The sequence below is a fragment of the Cololabis saira genome, chromosome 15 (assembly GCF_033807715.1).
Source record: "Cololabis saira isolate AMF1-May2022 chromosome 15, fColSai1.1, whole genome shotgun sequence".
In the NCBI taxonomy this organism is placed as follows: domain Eukaryota; kingdom Metazoa; phylum Chordata; class Actinopteri; order Beloniformes; family Belonidae; genus Cololabis; species Cololabis saira.
The window spans coordinates 12947962-12966892 of NC_084601.1; the positions used below are offsets into that span (position 1 = coordinate 12947962).

The following is an 18931-nucleotide window of genomic DNA, read 5'->3' on the forward strand; positions in this document are numbered from 1 at the left end:
CAAGCACTTGTTGTCATTTTTTGTATTATTTTCATGACGCACACAATATATCATTAATCTTTAAAAGAAAGGGTATTATGAGTAAGAAACTACCAGAATCCAGATCCCAACCACTGCCGTCCTGAAAGTTGGCTTTATTCTTAGTTGTTTACCGCCACCTAGTGGCAGCAAACCAAACAGCACCCACTCTTGACAAGGTAAAGAGTTGTTTTATTTTGTAGTTTTTAACCGTGACTGTGAAAGTGTTTGCAACTAAACATTAGAAGATTAACTGTATTTTTTATTCGAAATTGTTTCTGTTACCATGCAGACTCATAAGTGTGAGTTACTGTAAACTGTGTTATGTTCTCAGTTCACATTGGGGATCAATGCTCTTATCACAAGAGTTAGGACACTGTTAACTGTCACAATGACAATTCAGTGACTTTTCATAGTATCTGAACATACACTTAATCTAAAAAAAAAAAAAAATAGCAATAACATGTTGAATCTGAGACTTTTGTACTTTTCTTTTTTTTAAAGATTTTTTTCAAAATCAAAGCTTGGGCAGGAGCTGCAAAAGACTGGACAAATTGTGTAATGCTTAAAAAAAAAAGAAGCAAAGCAGCAGAGTAGCAGAGCATATCACGACCAATTAGGATGATTAGCAAAGTTTAATTATCATTACTCAGAGGAGCATCTTTTAATAAGGTCTTGTGGGGTTAAAGTTGGGAATGGGTTCACCAGAAAGAAGGACTGCTTGAAAAAATAGATTAGGAGTTTATTAACTATGACTATGACTATGCACGAGGAGTTTGGTGAGTTTCTTCTTCGAGAAAACATTCAGTGTGTAATTGATATATTTGCGTAGACTCGAGAACATATCTGCAAAGAAAAAAAAATGCCTGACATAAATTAACCCCCTGATCTTTGGGTCCGAGAGGAAGTGATGCAACACAGTTGTAAACATGTTCCTGACACACATTTCTTGAAGTTCCTTTACGGCACAAATATAAAAGTAAATGTATATTTAAGACAGAAAATGTGTCACTTTCAGTATCTTATATGCTTTCTATGTTCTATTTTCTGTTAGATATCAGGTGTAAATGATCTTCTTTTGACTTACCTTCCCCAGAATCCCCACTTTCACAAAGTTTCACAACTTTTAAATAGTTATATTCAGTTTGAGCATCATGCATACAATTTGGCGGTATTTGTTGGATTATTTTGAGTGAAAAATAGTCATCATGTAGGTCTTTACCGTGAATATTTCATCAGATCTAAAAATGCGTTCCATTTACTTGCAAGCAAAGGAAATACAAAATTCATATTTTCATATCATTATGGGCATGCCAAGTATTGGCATGACCATATTGCAATCGTCCAGAATGGCCCAAAGGGCAATGTTGCTAGCATTTTGCTAACAAGCTAAAATCGCAAAAGTCCCACTGCGCACCAGTGGGTGTACAGCATGACCCCGCACTGACCGCAACGTGCACCCATGCGTGGCATACTGTATATCGTTGGATGCGTCTCCATTGTGCCTCGATGGGCATTACTTTTCTCAGTCAAAAGTGTTACCGTGGCAACGCTAGATGCCAAAAAGCAAAAAAAAAAGGCGAAAATTCGGACGCTTATTGCTCGGCCGAACTTTATCGTAGAGACATCATTCAAATTTACAAACACTCGGCCCGATTGGCAATAAAAGACCCTACAACCTCATCATGCTACAAGCGATATTTAACTTTCAATTTAAAAAAAAATTCAATTTTATTTTGGACGCTTGTTGCTAGTCAACGGTTTATCGTACAGACATCACTTCAATATTGAAAAACCCGGGACGCATTGTACTACAACATATTTTAGTCTCATCATGCTAGTTATCACGGTTTTTGAGATAATCAACTATTCTAATTTTCAAGCTAACAGAAATTTGGACGCTTGTTGCTCGGCAACACAATATCGCAGAGACATCGATCCAATGTTAAAAGACTCGGGACGATGTAGACTACAACATACTGAGGTTTAATTAGGCTGTTGTTTACAACTTTTGAGATATTGAAGCCAAATTGTCCCATTCTATCCTATGGGGCTTGTTACCATGGCATAAAAAACCTATGCATTTTTATGGGGGAGAATATGAATAAATCACCTGTAAATGTGGCCCGAACTGCAACGTGCATCCAGGCCTTGGTTTGGTTTATTCGCCATTATTAATAACCCCAAACATGGTAAGAACCACCCCCGACACAACCAAAACAACCTTAAACACAATCACTACAGCCCCAAACCAAAGCAGCAAGAAGGGACGAATGGGCAGTAGGGCATGCCCATACCAAAATTTCCTGAAATCTTCTAGTTATTCCTGTTATTGTTATATTGTTGGAAAATTTGAAGTGAGATGTGCTGCCTGTATTCAATTTAACAAGGCTGGCAGCAGAAGAAGAGTAGCAAGAAAGAAAAATATTAAAATAGCCAGGAATTTTTATTTATTTCCCAAGTTGTTTGCTGGAGACTGAAATTAATTAGCTATGTGTGTCAGTTTGTTTTGATACAGTCAGGGTCACTTCTTAAACAAAAGGTCACATTATCCTTCAACTTCTACTGATTATTTTTCCAGTTGCACACTGATAACTTTGTCGCCCTTCAAACAGATTTTTCTTACAAAAAAATCTATCTATCAAGGCACCACTTTATGATCTTTCAGGCAACATGGATTATACTTTAAAGTCTTAACTAAAACACCACAAGACTTACAAACAAACACTACAAGAGAAAATGAGTCAGTTAGGTCATCCTGCTCATGATTCACATCCCTTAAGCTCATGGTTGCTTAATGACAGCCTGGTGCTGTGTTTGCTTAGTTCCCTTCATTCGCCCTTTTCCTAGATGCATTAGTCATCTGGAAACTTTCAGACATGCTGTCCTGTAGGTTGAGGGGTTTAGATGCCAGGATCGTGGCATTCCATCCTCTGTTGAAGGGACTGCACATTTGAGAAAAAGCATTGACAAAAGTTGTATAACTTGGGGTCAAACTAAATTCCCTTTTTCTATACTGTGTCAGAAAGGTTAATGGGGAGTCAGATTAACATAGCTCCATCTTTCTTGAGGGGTGAATGGTAAAGTGGACCTGTTTGACTTGAGGAATTTAAATACCAAACCTGGAAGAAATGTAGACAATGAAACTTTTTTTTCTTCACCATGAAACATGTATCAGCCCTCAGAGGATTTTGGGGAAGCAATGACATATTTGAAAGGTCCTGGCCGCTCCTGTTTTATATTCCTATCAATGCATTTACACCAATTACCTGTTGCATGGAAAATGTGATCCATCATTCTGTCTTAAATGAAAAAGCCCTCATGCATCCACATTAATAATGTGTTTCTGACACATACGACAAGCCCCGTCTACCATGTTATATTACAATATTACAAAGGCTGACTTGCCTTCTCATGTCTCTTTGTAGTTTTTACAATATGGGTCTGCGATCAAACAGAATGCCACTCAAATTACCTTCTGGCCTTTAATGGACACCTTAATAATTAAACATTTTAATTTGCTTAAACATACATTTTGTGTCAGATTTCAGCTTTGGTGTCAAGACTTTTCATATCAGTTTCATGTGAGTGACAACTGGGCTCATATTTGGAAATAAAACCGCTGAGGTGGATGATTTTGAAGCGGGTTGTGGGTTTTCCCAGGGTCAGTGAAGGCGTTTCAAAGGTTATTGTCGCATTTAGGGCGCCTTCAGGTCGCCTTGTTTTTAGATAAGCCTTTACTGGCTTTTAGAAAATTTTAACTGTACTTGGGGCTGAGATCAGGCCAGTATCAACAAAGAACAGTACTAACATGAATCATTACTAGTCATCTGTACACCCTGGAAAGTTGATGACGTTAACTGCCTCATATATATAAGCTTACAGCTTAAGAAAACTCAAATATCCTATCTCAAAAAATTTGAATATTCTGGAAATCTTAATCTTAAACTGTAAACCATAATCAGCAATATAAAAATAATAAAAGGCTTGCAATATTTCAGTTGATTTGTAATGAATCCAGAATGTATGACATTTTTGTTTTTTTTAATTGCATTACAGAAAATAAAGAACTTTATCACAATATTCTAATTTTCTGAGACAGTCCTGTATATATATATATATATATATATATATATATATATATATATATATATATATATATATATATATATATATATATATATATATATATATATATATATATATATATATATATATTTACTGGCTCACACAAAACAAACAAACCAACAACAAACAAAACAACAACAAACTGTCTTCATCTTTTGCAAGTTACAGTGGTGGATACTTTGTCCTTCAAATTAAGAGAACTATAATGGTTGCATTTGGATCCACTGTGAAGAAGTGGTGTGTGGCACGTTTGAGTCAACTGGAGAGAAATCAGTAGAAAACTAAAGAAAAAGTCCATGTCAACATTTTTTTGTCCTTTTTAATCGCGGTGCCATGACGCAACATGTTGATAGTGTCTTTTTTGAACTGTTTTTAAATATCGTTGCATACAATTTAAAAAACAATACGTACTATAACTAATAGAAATTGACTTGACACGTTGGCATTCAAAAATGTGTTTATTGCAGCAAAAAACTAAGTATAACAAACCAATAAGGAAGATGTAGCGCAAGTCACTGAGCCTTAAGGCTGATTTATGGTTCCGCGTTACACCAACGCAGAGCCTACGGTGCACGTCGCCGCGTACCCTACGCCGTACCCTACGGCGTAGACTCTGCGTCGATTTAACGCGGAACAATAATTCAGCCTTTATTTTGATAGTCAGAAACCGGAAATGTAGTTGCTCACTGTAAATGTGGAAGTTAACTTGAACTTCGGCTTCAAACAGTGAGAAAAAAAGGTAAAGTTTTTGTCTCATTGTTATGAGACTCAGTAGACAGACACAGGCTGTAATACTTAAAAATTCAGCTGTATTATGTGCCACATTGAGCACAGTATTGCATTATGTTTGCCAAAAGCGAAACGAAACAGCTCATTTGAATTGACCTAGATTTGTTTCCTCTCTCTGGGTGATTAGGTAACTAACTAATCCAAAGAGATAACTTTTAGCCAGCATAATCCCAGGTTGTGTTAATCCTGTCTTTCACACTTTGCCCAGCACGCCGTTGGAAGGAGTCCAGGAGGAGGAGTGTCTGGATCAACTGTGAAGTTTGGTTGGAGGAGTAACAAGACAGTAACAAGACAGTAACAAGACAGTAACTGCACCAACCCGTCTGTCTGTGTGCTGGGTGATCATCCTGTTGAACAGGCTTCAGCAGCTGGAGTTATGCGGGACAGAGCGGGCGCTGGGAGACGCGGCCAGGGCGGCCGAGCCGCGGCCAGCAGGGCATGAGAACAGCTCCACATCTGCTCCAGGAAGAGACGCCATGGCCGCATACGGGAGGAGGAACCGACCCAAGCTGCTGCTGCTGCTCTTCGGCGTCTCTCTGGTGGGGTATCTGATCTTCTCCAGACACAACTCCGGGGAAGTTAGGGAGCTGCTCCGCGAAGCGCCCGGGGAGCGCGACGACGCGCGCCTGAAGAAGCCCGTGTACGAGAAGCCTCCCCTGGATTTAAATGCCCCGGGGGAGATGGGTAAAGCTGTGAAACTGGTCCTGGACGACCAGGAGAAGAAGAAAGAGGAGGAAAGCCTGCAGAAGCACCAGATTAATACTTATGTCAGTGACAAAGTGTCACTTCACCGGAGGCTTCCAGAAAGGTGGAACCCGCTGTGAGTAAACTAGTCAAAGTAAAAAGTTACAACTGCATTTATACACTCTTATTTCTATTTAAAATGTCTAATTTTTAGTAAAAAAAAAAAAAAAACTAATTACACTTAAAACAAGACGAAAAAACAACAATTTTCAACTGTTTCAAGTAGATTTTCACTTAAAATAAGTAGAAAAATCTGCCAGTGGAACAAGATTTTTTTTGCTTGTAATGAGAAGATAAATCTTGTCCCATTGGCAGATTTTTCTACTTATCTCAAGTGAAAATTTACTTGAAACAGGTGAAAATTTGTCAAATATCAAGTTATTTTTCTGGTAATGACTCTTTTAACTGTAATGAAACTAGTTGAGTCAAATTAAAAAGTGTCAGCTGCATTTACACACTGTAAAAACTCAAAATCTTAACAAGAATATTTGTCTCATTTCTAGTTAAAATGTCTCATTTTAGTCAACACTCAATCACTGGAAAAAACAAACATTTTCACCTGTTTCAAGTAGATTTTCACTTAAAATAAGTAGAAACATCTGCCAGTGGAACAAGATTTTTTTTCTTGTAATGAGAAGATAAATCTTGTCCCATTGGCAGATTTTTGTACTTATCTCAAGTGAAAATTTACTTGAAACAGGTGAAAATTTGTCAAATATCAAGTTACTTTTCTGGTAATGACTCTTTTAAGTGTAATGAAACTAGTTGAGTCAAAGTAAAAAGTTTCAGCTGCATTTATACACTGCAAAAACTCAAAATCTTAACAAGAATATTTGTCTTATTTCTAGTTAAAATGTCTTATTTTTGTCAACACTCAGTCACTGGAAAAAACAAACATTTTCACCTGTTTCAAGTAGATTTTCACTTAAAATAAGTTGAAAAATCTGCCAGTGGAACAAGATTTTTTTTGCTTGTAATGAGAAGATAAATCTTGTCCCACTGGCAGATTTTTGTACTTATTTCAAGTGAAAATTTACTTGAAACAGGTGAAAATTGTCAAATATCAAGTTATTTTTCTGGTAATGACTCTTGTTTTAAGTGTAATGAAATTAGTTGAGTCAGAGTAAATAGTTTCAGCTGCATTTATACACTGCAAAAACTCAAAATCTTAACAAGAATATTTGTCTTATTTCTAGTTAAAATGTCTCCTTTTTAGTCAAAAAAAAATCTCATTACACTTAAAACAAGACTCATCACTGGAAAAAACAACAATTTTCACCTGTTTCAAGTAGATTTTCACTTCAAATAAGTTTAAAATAATTTTTTTTGCTTGTAATGAGAAGATAAATCTTGTCCCACTGGCATATTTTTATACTTATTTCAAGTGAAAATTTACGTGAAACAGGTGAAAATTGTCAAATATCAAGTTATTTTTCTGGTAATTACTCTTGTTTTAAGTGTAATGAGATTTTTTGACTAAAAATGAGACATTTTAACTAGAAATAAGACAAATATCCCTGGTAAGATTTTGAGTTTTTGCAGTGTACTGATGGATGGAGCTCTTAGACAAGTACTGTTTAGTTATTTGTAATTGAGCTGGAGTAATAACTGCCACTCTTACTGGTTTCCTTATTTGCATAACTTGTCCGGGAAACCACACCTAAACACACAACAGCTGGCTGTCAGTGTATCCCTATCATCCCCTTCCAACTGTGTACTCTTTGATAAAGTTTATCTGTCCATCTCAGTTGCAGGGAACTGAAGTACGACTACCTTTCTTTGCCCACAACTTCTGTGGTGATTGCCTTTTACAACGAGGCCTGGTCCACCCTGCTGAGGACAGTCCACAGCGTGCTGGAGACTTCCCCTGACATCCTGCTCAAAGAGGTGGTGCTGGTGGACGACTACAGCAACAGAGGTAGACGCACAAGCGGCACAGAGAATCCCCATGCCCGAGACAGAGAGGCTGACGGACAGACAGAGAGGCTATGGGCTGGAAAGCTGGCAGATTGACAGCCTTAAGACTGCGAGAGGCATTCACGTGGAAACACAGGGACAGGATGCAGTCACTGATTTCTCCGACTGGTTTACTGGAAATTAAGGAAATCACAAGAGCAATGGTAGTGTTAGAGTGAAAACGAATGTGTGGATTAGAAAATCTTGAACTTTAGACATCGAAATAGTGCTACAGATTGTAAGTGTATACAGATTGTGTGGCTTTGTGTATTGGAAATCAGTGCATTAGAGGGTGCTCTTTGATAAGCTATGTCGTATTTATATCCGGCAAACTAAAGAAACATCTTTCTGTGGACTGTTTGCTTATCAACCAAGGTAGGATTTAGCCACATGGAAACCATTGTGTTGCAGTTAGTTATTCACCGTTATAAGACCACAAGAGCTCAGGCGCTTTGAGGAAGTAGCTTTCAGACATTTTGGATCATAACTCCAAAATGAATCAGTGCCTCACCCTCTCTTGGTCACACACACACTCAGATGGATATGTGAGCCAGAGAATGAGGCTACCGTCTCGGGATTGTCTTCAACTTGTGTAATAAAGAAGGGGAGTATAGGGTGGAGACTACCCCTACATCACTATCAATAACTAGCACAAACTGAATGTTGTGAAAGATGCTTAAAGTGAGAACTGTGTTCAGTCAGTTCAAAATACCTTTTGGGTGCATCGACTTCTGAATTTACTCGGTATTGTATGGTGAATGCAACAATTGTTTGTGCTTGTTGGTCTACATCAGGGGTCGGCAACCTCTAGAGCCGCATGTGGCTCTTTAGCGCCGCCCTAGTGGCTCCCTGGAGCTTTTTCAAAAATGTTTGACCTTTTTTTTTCCTTTTTTTCTTCTTTTTTACTTTTTTATTCTTTTTTTCCTTCTTTTTTCTCTTCTTTTTTTCTTTTTTCTCTTCTTTTTTCCTTTTCTTTCTCTTTTTTTCTTCCTTTTTCCTTTCCTTTTTAATCTCGACATTTCGACTTTTTTCTCGAAATTTTGACTTTTTTCTCAACATTTCGACTTTTTTATCGAGATTGTACTTCAACATTAATCTCGACATTTCAACTTTTTTCTCAACATTTCAAATTTTTTTCACGAAATTTCGACTTTTTTCTCTGCATTTCGACTTTTCCGCGACATTTCGACTTTTTTCTCAACATTTCGACTTCTTTCTCAAGATTGTACTTCAACATTAATCTTGACATTTCGACTTTTTTCTTGACATTTCGACTTTTTTCTCGAAGTGCATAATGAAAAAAGAAATCTTCCCCCAGTTATAACTAATATAGAAACATGCAGCATGTGTTGCCTTCATTCTAAGGCTTATACAAGACTTTTCATTTTTTGCGGTTCCAGACATATTTGTTTTTTGTGTTTTTGGTCCAATATGGCTCTTTCAACATTTCGGGTTGCCGACCCCTGGTCTACATCATCTCCAAGCGGTAGCAGGTTTTACATAATAAAACTTGATATTTATGGTCTTCGTGCAAATGTGGATAATGACAGATTTGTCAGATGCGTTAGTTCATCCGTTCCTCTGTTTGATTTCCGGAAGCTCATTTAAAGGAACCTTTGGAGAAGTACCTCTCAGGTGTGAGGAAAGTGCGCCTGGTTCGTGCGACGAAGAGGGAGGGGCTGGTGCGGGCCCGGCTGCTCGGGGCGTCCATCGCCACCGGGGATGTGCTCACCTTCCTGGATTGCCACTGCGAGTGCCACGAGGGCTGGTTAGAGCCCCTGCTCCACAGGTGAGAAAAGGCCATTCATCACTTTTTGAGTATTTGTTTCCAAATCGGCCCTTTTAGAAAGTGTGTCTTAGTTAGTTTCTTTCACAGACTGAATAACTGAACCTGTACCTGCCAGCTCCAGGAGCACCGTTACGTGTCTGGCTCAGACTCCCCAGTTCAATACTTGCCTCCTTTTGAACAAGGGCAGCACTCCAAAAAAAAAAAAAAAAAGAAATGGTTACGCAGACATTTGTGCGGAACAAATTGCTTGCTTTGTGACAGCGTCAATAGTGTTTCTCTACTTGCTCTTCCAGGATCAAAGAGGAGCCGACAGCGGTGGTGTGTCCTGTTATCGATGTGATAGACTGGAACACCTTCCAGTACTTAGGAAACTCCGGCGAGCCTCAGATTGGGGGGTTTGACTGGCGGCTGGTCTTTACTTGGCACACCGTCCCAGACTATGAGCAGAAACGCCGTCACTCACCCACCGACGTCATCAGGTGTGTTTGGATGAATCGCAAGAAACAGAAAATCCAACCAGATCTGAGTGTTTTGTAACTGATGTCATAGCAACCAGTTTCTCATTTCGTCAGTTCTGCGGTTGCTGTCGACTTAAACTAAACTTCAAACTTGCATATCCTTTTCCGTCCACTGTACTCTCATTAGATTCTGGTTAATTCTCCATTTATTTTTTCTTTAGGTCTCCCACTATGGCAGGTGGGCTGTTTTCTGTGAGCAAGAACTACTTCCATTACCTGGGGACATATGACACAGGGATGGAGGTGTGGGGAGGAGAAAACCTCGAATTCTCCTTCAGGGTAAGAAATGACAGAAACAACATATATAATGTCCAGGTCCCCAGTTTTTATGGGAAAAGGATCCATCCCCACACATTCTTCACACTGTCTTTTAGCAGTAAACCACAATTAACAACTTACATCACTCAGAAGACATGCCGGTCTGGTTCGAATTTACCAAGAACTATGTGATGATTTTCTCGGCGAGCCACAGAGGAAAAATTATAACCATTCAGCAAGTGAAAACACACTGAGATTGAGTTTAATAATTTAATGGCAACAATTTTAACTTTGCACAATAACAGCAATTTTCTAAAAGGGAAGAAGCCCCAAAATATGTGTCTCTCGATGCTTTCATGCACAGCGGTCAAAGCCTTTCAAGAGTTGTTCTCTGTGTTCGGATATGATGGTTTCATTGCACATTAGCATTCGTTTAGGCTGCAGAATACAAATGTCGAAGGTTGGAGTTGAATGAAAAATTTAATACAAATTCTTATAACGGTTGTTTTTTTGGGGAGAAAAATATTACTCAGTTTTTAAGTAATTCAGTTATGAAGGGGCTAAAAAAAAGCAGCATTCCTGTTTCCAAGCTCTTCCACAGCACTGTGCTCTGTGTTGCCTGATTAAATCATGTCTGAGGGGCTAACCAGGCCCTCGTGGTGACATGGTTGATGTTTCCTAGATTTGGCAATGCGGTGGCAGCCTCGAGATCCACCCGTGCTCGCACGTGGGTCATGTGTTTCCTAAAAAGGCCCCTTACTCCCGGAGCAAAGCGTTGGCAAACAGCGTGAGAGCAGCTGAGGTTTGGATGGACGAATACAAGGAGATCTACTACCATCGCAACCCCCATGCACGTCTGGTGAGTCCACAGCGAGGGTGTGAGTGCAGTTTTGTGGTGTCCAACGCGACCAGAATGATTGTTGGAGCAGGCTTTTTTGGCATATTTTATGTCTGGATGTTTTTGAAGGGGGGAGCACATTTGTTCCAGCTGTACTAATCATAAAAGTCTTTGTGCGATTCAAGTCTTGATTTCACAGATGAAAACCCTCTGTCCCCCCACACACATGCAAAACATTACTCTTTCCTCTTTCCTCTCACAAAACGACGCACAAACGGCACTCTCCCTGTGCGGTGTAAAAGCTCCCCTGATTAAGTGACTCTTGGGATACGTGAGCGGCAGACACTCAAGGTGACAGCGGTGTCAGGGCACTGCGGTGTGTGATTACCACCTTTCTGTGTCACTTGGAGCCAGCGGGTGTCACCCAGCTGTCCTTGACGGGGTGAGATCAGTGCTAACCCACGGGGTGCCCTGCCTTTGTGTGTGTGCAAGCGCGGGCCGGTGTGACACTTTAGTTAAGAGGAGAAGCTCTCTAACCACAGATCAGGTGGCTCTCCTCTTCCTGAGAGGAGGAGGAGGAGGAGGAGGAGGAGGAGGAAAAGGAGGAGGACTCGCCCAAAAAGAATGCACTGCAGCCTCTGAAAAAGCCCAACTGCCTCTCTTCCTTTCTGGTCTACGCGTGGACACGTTTTCATTAGTTTGCAAATGGTGTATTTGTAAAATATACAGGACTGTCTCAGAAAATTAGAATATTGTGATAAAGTTCTTTATTTTCCGTAATGCAATTAAAAAAACAAAAATGTCATACATTCTGGATTCATTACAAATCAACTGAAATATTGCAAGCCTTTTATTATTTTAATATTCCTGATTATGGTTTACAGTTTAAGATTAAGATTCCCAGAATATTCAAATTTTTTGAGATAGGATATTTGAGTTTTCTTAAGCTGTAAGCCATGATCAGCAATATTAAAATAATAAAAGGCTTGCAATATTTCAGTTGATTTGTAATGAATCCAGAATGTATGACATTTTTGCATTACAGAAAATAAAGGACTTTATCACAATATTCTAATATTCTGAGATAGTCCTGTAGTTAATTCATTTCTCACCTTGCAGCCTTATTTCTTTTTTTTTTTTTAGCCCTTTGTTGTTTTGGCCCTCTGTTTCTGGTACTTTCATTAGTTTAATGAGTTTCAGAACTTTGGTAGAGTTTTTTATGCTGCGGATTCAGCTGGCTTGTGTGTCGTTTAGTTTTTTTTTTTACCATTGCATCACTGGGCTCTCGTGTACATCACACTGGCTTTTGTACACTCGTTAACTGTATTATCCCGACATGCTGGCCACATAAGTGTTTGCTCCCCGTCGACACTTTCACTGGTCCTTTAATTTGGGTCTGGATGGCTGGTTGTGCTGGAGCGACCCGCTCAGCTGCACCAGCCTTTGTTTTCCCCTGAAGGTCAATACAGCTCATCGCTATTGAGAGAAAGACTGCCTTTTTGTGGGGGGGGGGGGGGGGGGGGGTCTGTCCCGTGACCAAATAAACTGCTGAAGAGCCCATTAGAGCTGTGTTTGGGCACACCACCAACATCCATCATCCTGCCGTGCTTTTTAGCACTTCTCTCAGCGGTGGAGGTGTGGCGAGCATATGCTCACTGGCCAAGCACAGTGGAGACCGTATGCAGGCAGCTAGTGTCTTGATCAGTGCAGCACTGTGTACGCATGCAGCTCTGCAAGCACCACGACATTTACATAAGCTTTATGCTATTTACATTTTGATTCTTATGTAATAAAAAATATAACATGTCCCTGCTGTTACTGAGAATTTCAGTGTTTGTCGAAGGTGTGTTATTATTTGGAGTTCACACTGAATCCGTTGTTCCTAGGAGGCCTTTGGAGATGTGACGGAGCGGAAAAAGCTAAGAGAGACGCTCGGGTGCAAGAGCTTCAAGTGGTACCTGGATAACGTTTACCCCGACATTTCCGTCCCACACGATAGGCCAGGCATGTTTGGAATGGTGAGAACACACATATGTTTATTTGAAAATGATCAAACAATAATGTGTGTTATTGCTTATGACATGAAACTCCTGTAAAGTATACTTTAGTAGCACTTTGAGTAATTCATTGACATGTTTCATTTATTTTTGCCAGCTGAAGAACCGGGGCAAGACCAACTATTGTTTTGACTACAACCCTGTAGATGACCACATGCTGGTCGGCCAAAGGGTCATCCTGTACCCGTGTCACGGCATGGGTCAGAACCAGGTGAGAAATGTCCACTCCCTTAGATGCCATTGAAAGATTTACTTGGTTTTCCCACTCTGTAAGAGAGCTTTGCTAACATGACCCTCGGTGAGAGGATAATTGGCGTGCAAAACTTCCCCACAGATGTCATTTGGATTTTGTTAGTTGTTGGTTTTGGTCCTTACTCTTCTGTAACGCCGTTCACTCTTGGCATGTAAGACCACAGGGAGGGTTGGTTTGTTTTTGTTAGCTCCTGCTCTGGAACACAGGGATGAATGATTAAACAGATATCGAAGCTCTAACCAGAAAAATCCATTGAAACTGGGAAAAGGCATGCAAAGGTAGTTATGTTAGATTAAAAGTGAATTTTAGCTTGCATGCTCATTGTTTCACATGTAATTGATGGCACCTGTGTTTTACGTTATATGACTTTGACACAATTTATTAAATCACACAAATCATATCATCTGCAGTGTAAAATAACACGAGACTCTTGTTGTCTTTCTGCACCGATGAAGTTGTTCAGTCTCAGTCTTCAAGGAGAAATGACTGATTTTAGTTGGACAGAGCATTTCCATTCCCATGGCGACGTGTCAGCAAAGTTGCACAGAGCCTTTTCTGGGTCTTTCTGATGACATTATTATTTCCAATAATATAAAACTGTCTCTCCCCTTAGTCCTTAATAAATTCACTTTCCAGTCCTTTATTTATTATCCCTCTTTTTCATGACTATTTTATGCTGCATTAACTTTGAAACGGAGCCCTCCTTCACTTCTCCGTCATAAGAAGCCGTCACAATCCCACTATTTCATCACAGGCTGCAAGGATTAGGGACTGGGCCTTCACAGACCTGCCTATCCCAGGTTACTAAATATGTTGCCACCGTTAATCCGAAGGGAGGGAATATTTCCCAACTCTGTTTCTGTGATTGCCACGAAGCTGGGAAACATTGTGAAATTTAGGGTTGTTACTCCAGGACTCCTCCGCGGACACACCAAATGTAATCGTATGACATCGGCTCTGCAGCGGTAGTCCCCCGTCTGCCTTACGAGGCGCGCTCGACATGCTCTTGTATCATATTCCACATGCACACTTTGCGAAACAAACCAGCGGTACTTACTTTTGTGTACACAGGCATGCTCACGCACGGGCCACTTCTCTGAACATGGTGCTCACTTCTCACGGCCTCTTTGTCTGAGTCAGTCACGAAGATTCATGCACACACAGGCACACAGAGACTCGGCTGTCAGTGACTAAGACCGTGTCCTACCATGTCCTAACAGTGCCACGTCTGCTTGCTTCAGTTACATTGATACTAAAAAAGATTCATTCCTTAAAATGTTTTGTTTGAAATGGAAACAATGGGAACAAACCCAGCCATGTTGTTTCTGCCCACAGTTTTTTGAGTTTTCAGTGGACGGTGAGATCTGTTACAACACGAGGGAGCCTGCCGGATGCGTGGTGGGCGACAGCATCACCACCTACCTGACTGTCCAGCTGTGCAAGAAACGAGGACAGCCCGTCGCCGTGGACCAGAATTTTGTCTTTCGGAAGGTAAGATGTAAACAAGTTGCTCGAGTGCCGTCCCTTCTTAGGTCTCTCATTCAAATCCAGATGCACATTGAGAGTGAAAATATGGTAAATGGATTTTTTTGCTGTTTAGTAAGGAAAAAGGAAATATATAAGGAGAGGAAAATATATAAATCAATATTATTTAGTTTATACAAAATAATGCTTAACTTTAACGTGTCAGTGATGGTTTGAAGTTGAGAGAATAGCATGAAATTTAATTTTATTTCAGTAAAGCAAATTATTTTTAAACTGAGTGAATAAATACTTTAAATGTAAAGCTCAGCACAAGTGAAAAATACTAGCGCGCTGAGCGGCGTGCCGCTGGGAGACGCGTTGCATGGCATCACACCATATGAATGTCAGTGGCGCAGCCAAGCTGTCTAAATGTAAACGGATGCAAAAAGATGGAGCAGATGTTTCTGCAGCTAAATGTGCACTTCAGTCGGGTGAGACTGTTCTTTCGCTTTACACTTTTATGCATAAATCAGGTTTTTAACTCCTCATTGGCCATTTGAGTGATTATCAAGCCTTGAGTGTTTTATTCTTTAGTTAGTTTTTTTTTGGTAACAGTTGTTTTGCATATGGCCGCTTACAGGACGGGAGTCTTTACCATGTCCTGAGCCAAAAGTGTGTAGAAGCAGTGGACAAGACGGACAACGGGACGCCGGCGCCCTCACTCCAGCCCTGCTCCGACAGTCTCCACCAGAAGTGGTTCTTTGAGGAGAGAATGTAACCAGAGAAACTTCAAATATATAGGTTTTTTTTTCCTTTTTTTTGTGTGTTGAAGGCCCAAATCCAGAAGAGGATCGTGAGAGGATTGACTTTCAAAGTGGTTCTGAATGTGCTCGCCTCGCCCCAAAGCGAGACCAGATGACCATGCCTCAATGCTTCCCTTCCCAGCCTAAAACTTTGCACATTTTGTGCAGCGGCTGGAATGACAGGAAATGATTCTGGCAAGTTTTTATTTTTCTGATGCACTTTCTCTATAGACTGTACGTGTGAACCTGCTCCGTTTCTTTACTGGAGAAGATGCTAGAGATTCAGTGATCATCTGCACAACTATATTTCCTGGATTTTTTTTTTTTCTTCTGGTCATTTTTCATTTATACACCCCTCCTCTGTCTTTCCCTCTTTTTTTAGAAAGAGGTAATTTTAGCTCTTTTGTTTTATTTTTTTGTTGCAAATGAGGACAGAGATGCACAAATCTGAGAGAGAACAAGTGCCTCATAAATCTGTCAACAAACCCGGAGCCTTTTATGAGCTCGTGGCTCGTGTGACAGTGATTTTTATTTTATTTCCCCCCCCCCAGAGCTACGTCATAATGTGTTTGACATTTGCATCTTCTCCTGTAGAGGGGGCCAACGTTCCTTTCTGTGTGACTTTTTTTATTTTTTCCTTTTCTTTCATCATCTTTTCTCATCATGAAAAAGTGGGACAAATCATCAGGTATTTTATTAGGAACCTTTTCAGGAAGCTGTGGCTGCTAGAGATTGTGAAATGGCATCGACTTGTATGAAAGCCAGAGACCACAGGCAGGATGCTCGTGCCCAATACCTCCTCTTCTTTATCTACTGTTAACGGGATACATTGCTTTTGTTGTTGAGTCATTCCATTTCCAATCTACCTGAGGTAAAATGTCACAGGCTTTATAATCACCTGTATAGTTACTTATTTCATCATGGTGTAACACTCTTAAATAACGTACTAAAATGTCGCCATATTTCATGGATTTCCCTCATGTAGCCTCAACTGTGTTTGTATTTGTTTTCCTGGATCACTTCCAAGTTTTATTAGAGACACATTCAATCCAAATCATAGTTAAGCCAGAGTTTATTCAGTTAATGCTGATCGTTGCACATGCATCAGTGAAATCACAAGGATGGGGTTCGTCCTCTTCTTAATTGTCCACTTGAGCAAAAAGAGTGCCTTGATGTGTAAAAAATGACTACAATATTATAACAGGATCAAGATAAATATATTACTGCTTGCATAATTTGCCACTCAGTGAGATAGAAACATCAGTAGTTCAGGAGGTGACAGTATCCGTTCTGGATGCGTATGCACGGCCACGGGGGCTTTCCTTTGAAACTGTGTGTTTTGCTCCGGCGGATTGTACTGATTTGCGCTTCGGTTTTCATCCGTCAGAACCAGACAGCCTCAGATCCATCTGAACTAGAATCGTCACTTTTGTGGCTGTCCCTCAGGCTACGCAGAGTGAAAACGCAGCGGCGGAGCAGGCAGACAGTTGTCTGCGTCTCCAGAGTGTTGGGATGTGCTGGGATGCCAGATGGCTTCCTGATATTTTGATTTTTTTTTTCCCTGGTCTTCTGCCAATTCTTTATCACCTTCTTTCCCTCTCAGTCAGAGGTAACGATGAAGGACTTTATCTTTAGGACTCCGCTCAAATCTCCTCAGACAAACTCTCGCATCTACTCGTGCCTTCGGGGTCTGATCAAGGAAGGGGAACAATTGAGAATACACGTTTGACAGCAGAGGCAGATAGTGGAGGTTAGCCCTCTTCAGCACTAACTTTCGTCCGGCTGTCGGCTGAAGAGTCTCAAGAGGGTTTTGTTTACAACTAGTGATAGGAAACCATTGTGCTGAAAAAGCTTTTTCTTCTGAATCAGAGTGTATATAATAAATGGATCTTTATGGTTTTTTAAAGCATCAAGCTGGGACTTGAGTAAAATGAGAGTCCCTTCTATTGCAAAATGTTACAATACAGTAATGTGTGTTGTTGCAGGGACATGACGACATTTGTATGTGCAAGCTTTTATTTTAACAGACATAATGTCCTTTCTTCACTATTCACATACATTTGGAGACTGTGCAGACCTTAGGAAGGCAGTGCTACGAGAAAGCTGTATTTAGTCGGAGGAAAGGGGAAAAAAATATGTTACAAGCTTATTTAATATCAACATAATTACAGGGCCTCCGTTCCCATTAGTCCTTGAGTAGGCTTTTTGTTAAGATTATGAGTCGTATGTTGCTCAGTGAACCACATCAAATGACCAGTGGGGACAATATTGTTAATAATAGGAGGGAAGTATCTGTATCTGTCTTATGTAAAATCTGGGCTCGGCCTAAAGTGGGCTCCATAAAATGTGATTGATCGGGGTTTTAATTGCAGAGCGCTGTGTTTTTCGAGTGGAAACAGTTTAGAGAATTCATGATCCCCAGCAAAGTTGGTTTGTTCTCTTGGTTTCCCACAAAACAAGAGCCCACTGTTGTTTATGTGCACGCTGAATTACCAGGATCAGCTAAAAGTGTGCTTTTAAGGCAGAGCTCAGCTTTCATGTACCGAACACTTCACAGAAAAAATGCTGTAGACATATCGTACCTAACCTTAGTTTTTATTTTGTGTGTGTGTACCAGAGTTGCCATCTGTTTCCCAACCATGTCCTCGCTTATGAATAATTTTTACTGTGATTTTATATTTTATGTTGATTTTACACGGTACACTGAGGGCACTGAGTTTGATCTTTTACAGTTTAATTTAGTTGATCTCTGCATTAAATCACACAGGGGGGTTTTATAGAAGTTGGGGTGTTTTTAATCCATAAAGTGTCACATTCTATTAGATCATGTTTTACAACAACATAAACATTTTAAGAACAGACATTTTTGATACTTTTGAAGTGGGAAAAAGACTTTTCTGGTGTATGAAGTTGTGTTAGTTATTCCTGTGACTTTACACTTTAAGTTGGATGATGTAATTAACACTATTTTTATATATTTGTTGGATTAAATAAATTGCCTACATCTGTTCTCTGCATTATTTCTGTGGTTTTAATACAGATGAGGCGCAAAAAACGTAAGCGATTTATTCAAGAATGTATTTCATTTGCAGTGTTTAGTTTTCCTCCGGTAAAGTGTGAATCGACGTTGGAAAAAAACCAACTTACTAAAAATATTTTTCATCTCATTCTCTGCCATTGTTGTTGTCAATTAGACTGTGACTCATCCACATCCACGATGATTAAAACAGGCTATCTATCGCCCACGTTTAACTGCCGGAGACGTGAATCAAGATGCTCAGAAGATAATGAGAGAAGAAAAGCAGAGATGTGGATG

General features: G+C 40.0%; 1 protein-coding gene across 2 annotated transcripts; it reads left to right on the plus strand.

Moving 5' to 3' along the window:
* The first annotated feature begins 4851 nt into the window (after positions 1-4851).
* galnt12 (UDP-N-acetyl-alpha-D-galactosamine:polypeptide N-acetylgalactosaminyltransferase 12) lies at positions 4852-18405 on the plus strand. Of its 2 annotated transcripts, none has more exons than XM_061742627.1 (11): positions 4852-4885; positions 5144-5755; positions 7428-7597; positions 9235-9424; positions 9718-9903; positions 10104-10221; positions 10883-11059; positions 12925-13056; positions 13193-13306; positions 14684-14839; positions 15453-18405. In XM_061742627.1, the coding sequence occupies exons 2-11, from the start codon at positions 5412-5414 to the stop codon at positions 15588-15590; spliced, it is 1725 nt and encodes a 574-aa protein (XP_061598611.1). In that variant the 5' UTR covers positions 4852-4885; positions 5144-5411; the 3' UTR covers positions 15591-18405. The 2 variants fall into 2 exon arrangements, with proteins under 2 accessions (XP_061598611.1, XP_061598610.1); XM_061742626.1 differs by lacking the exon at positions 4852-4885 and adding an exon at positions 4906-5062.
* Positions 18406-18931: the final 526 nt, after the last annotated feature.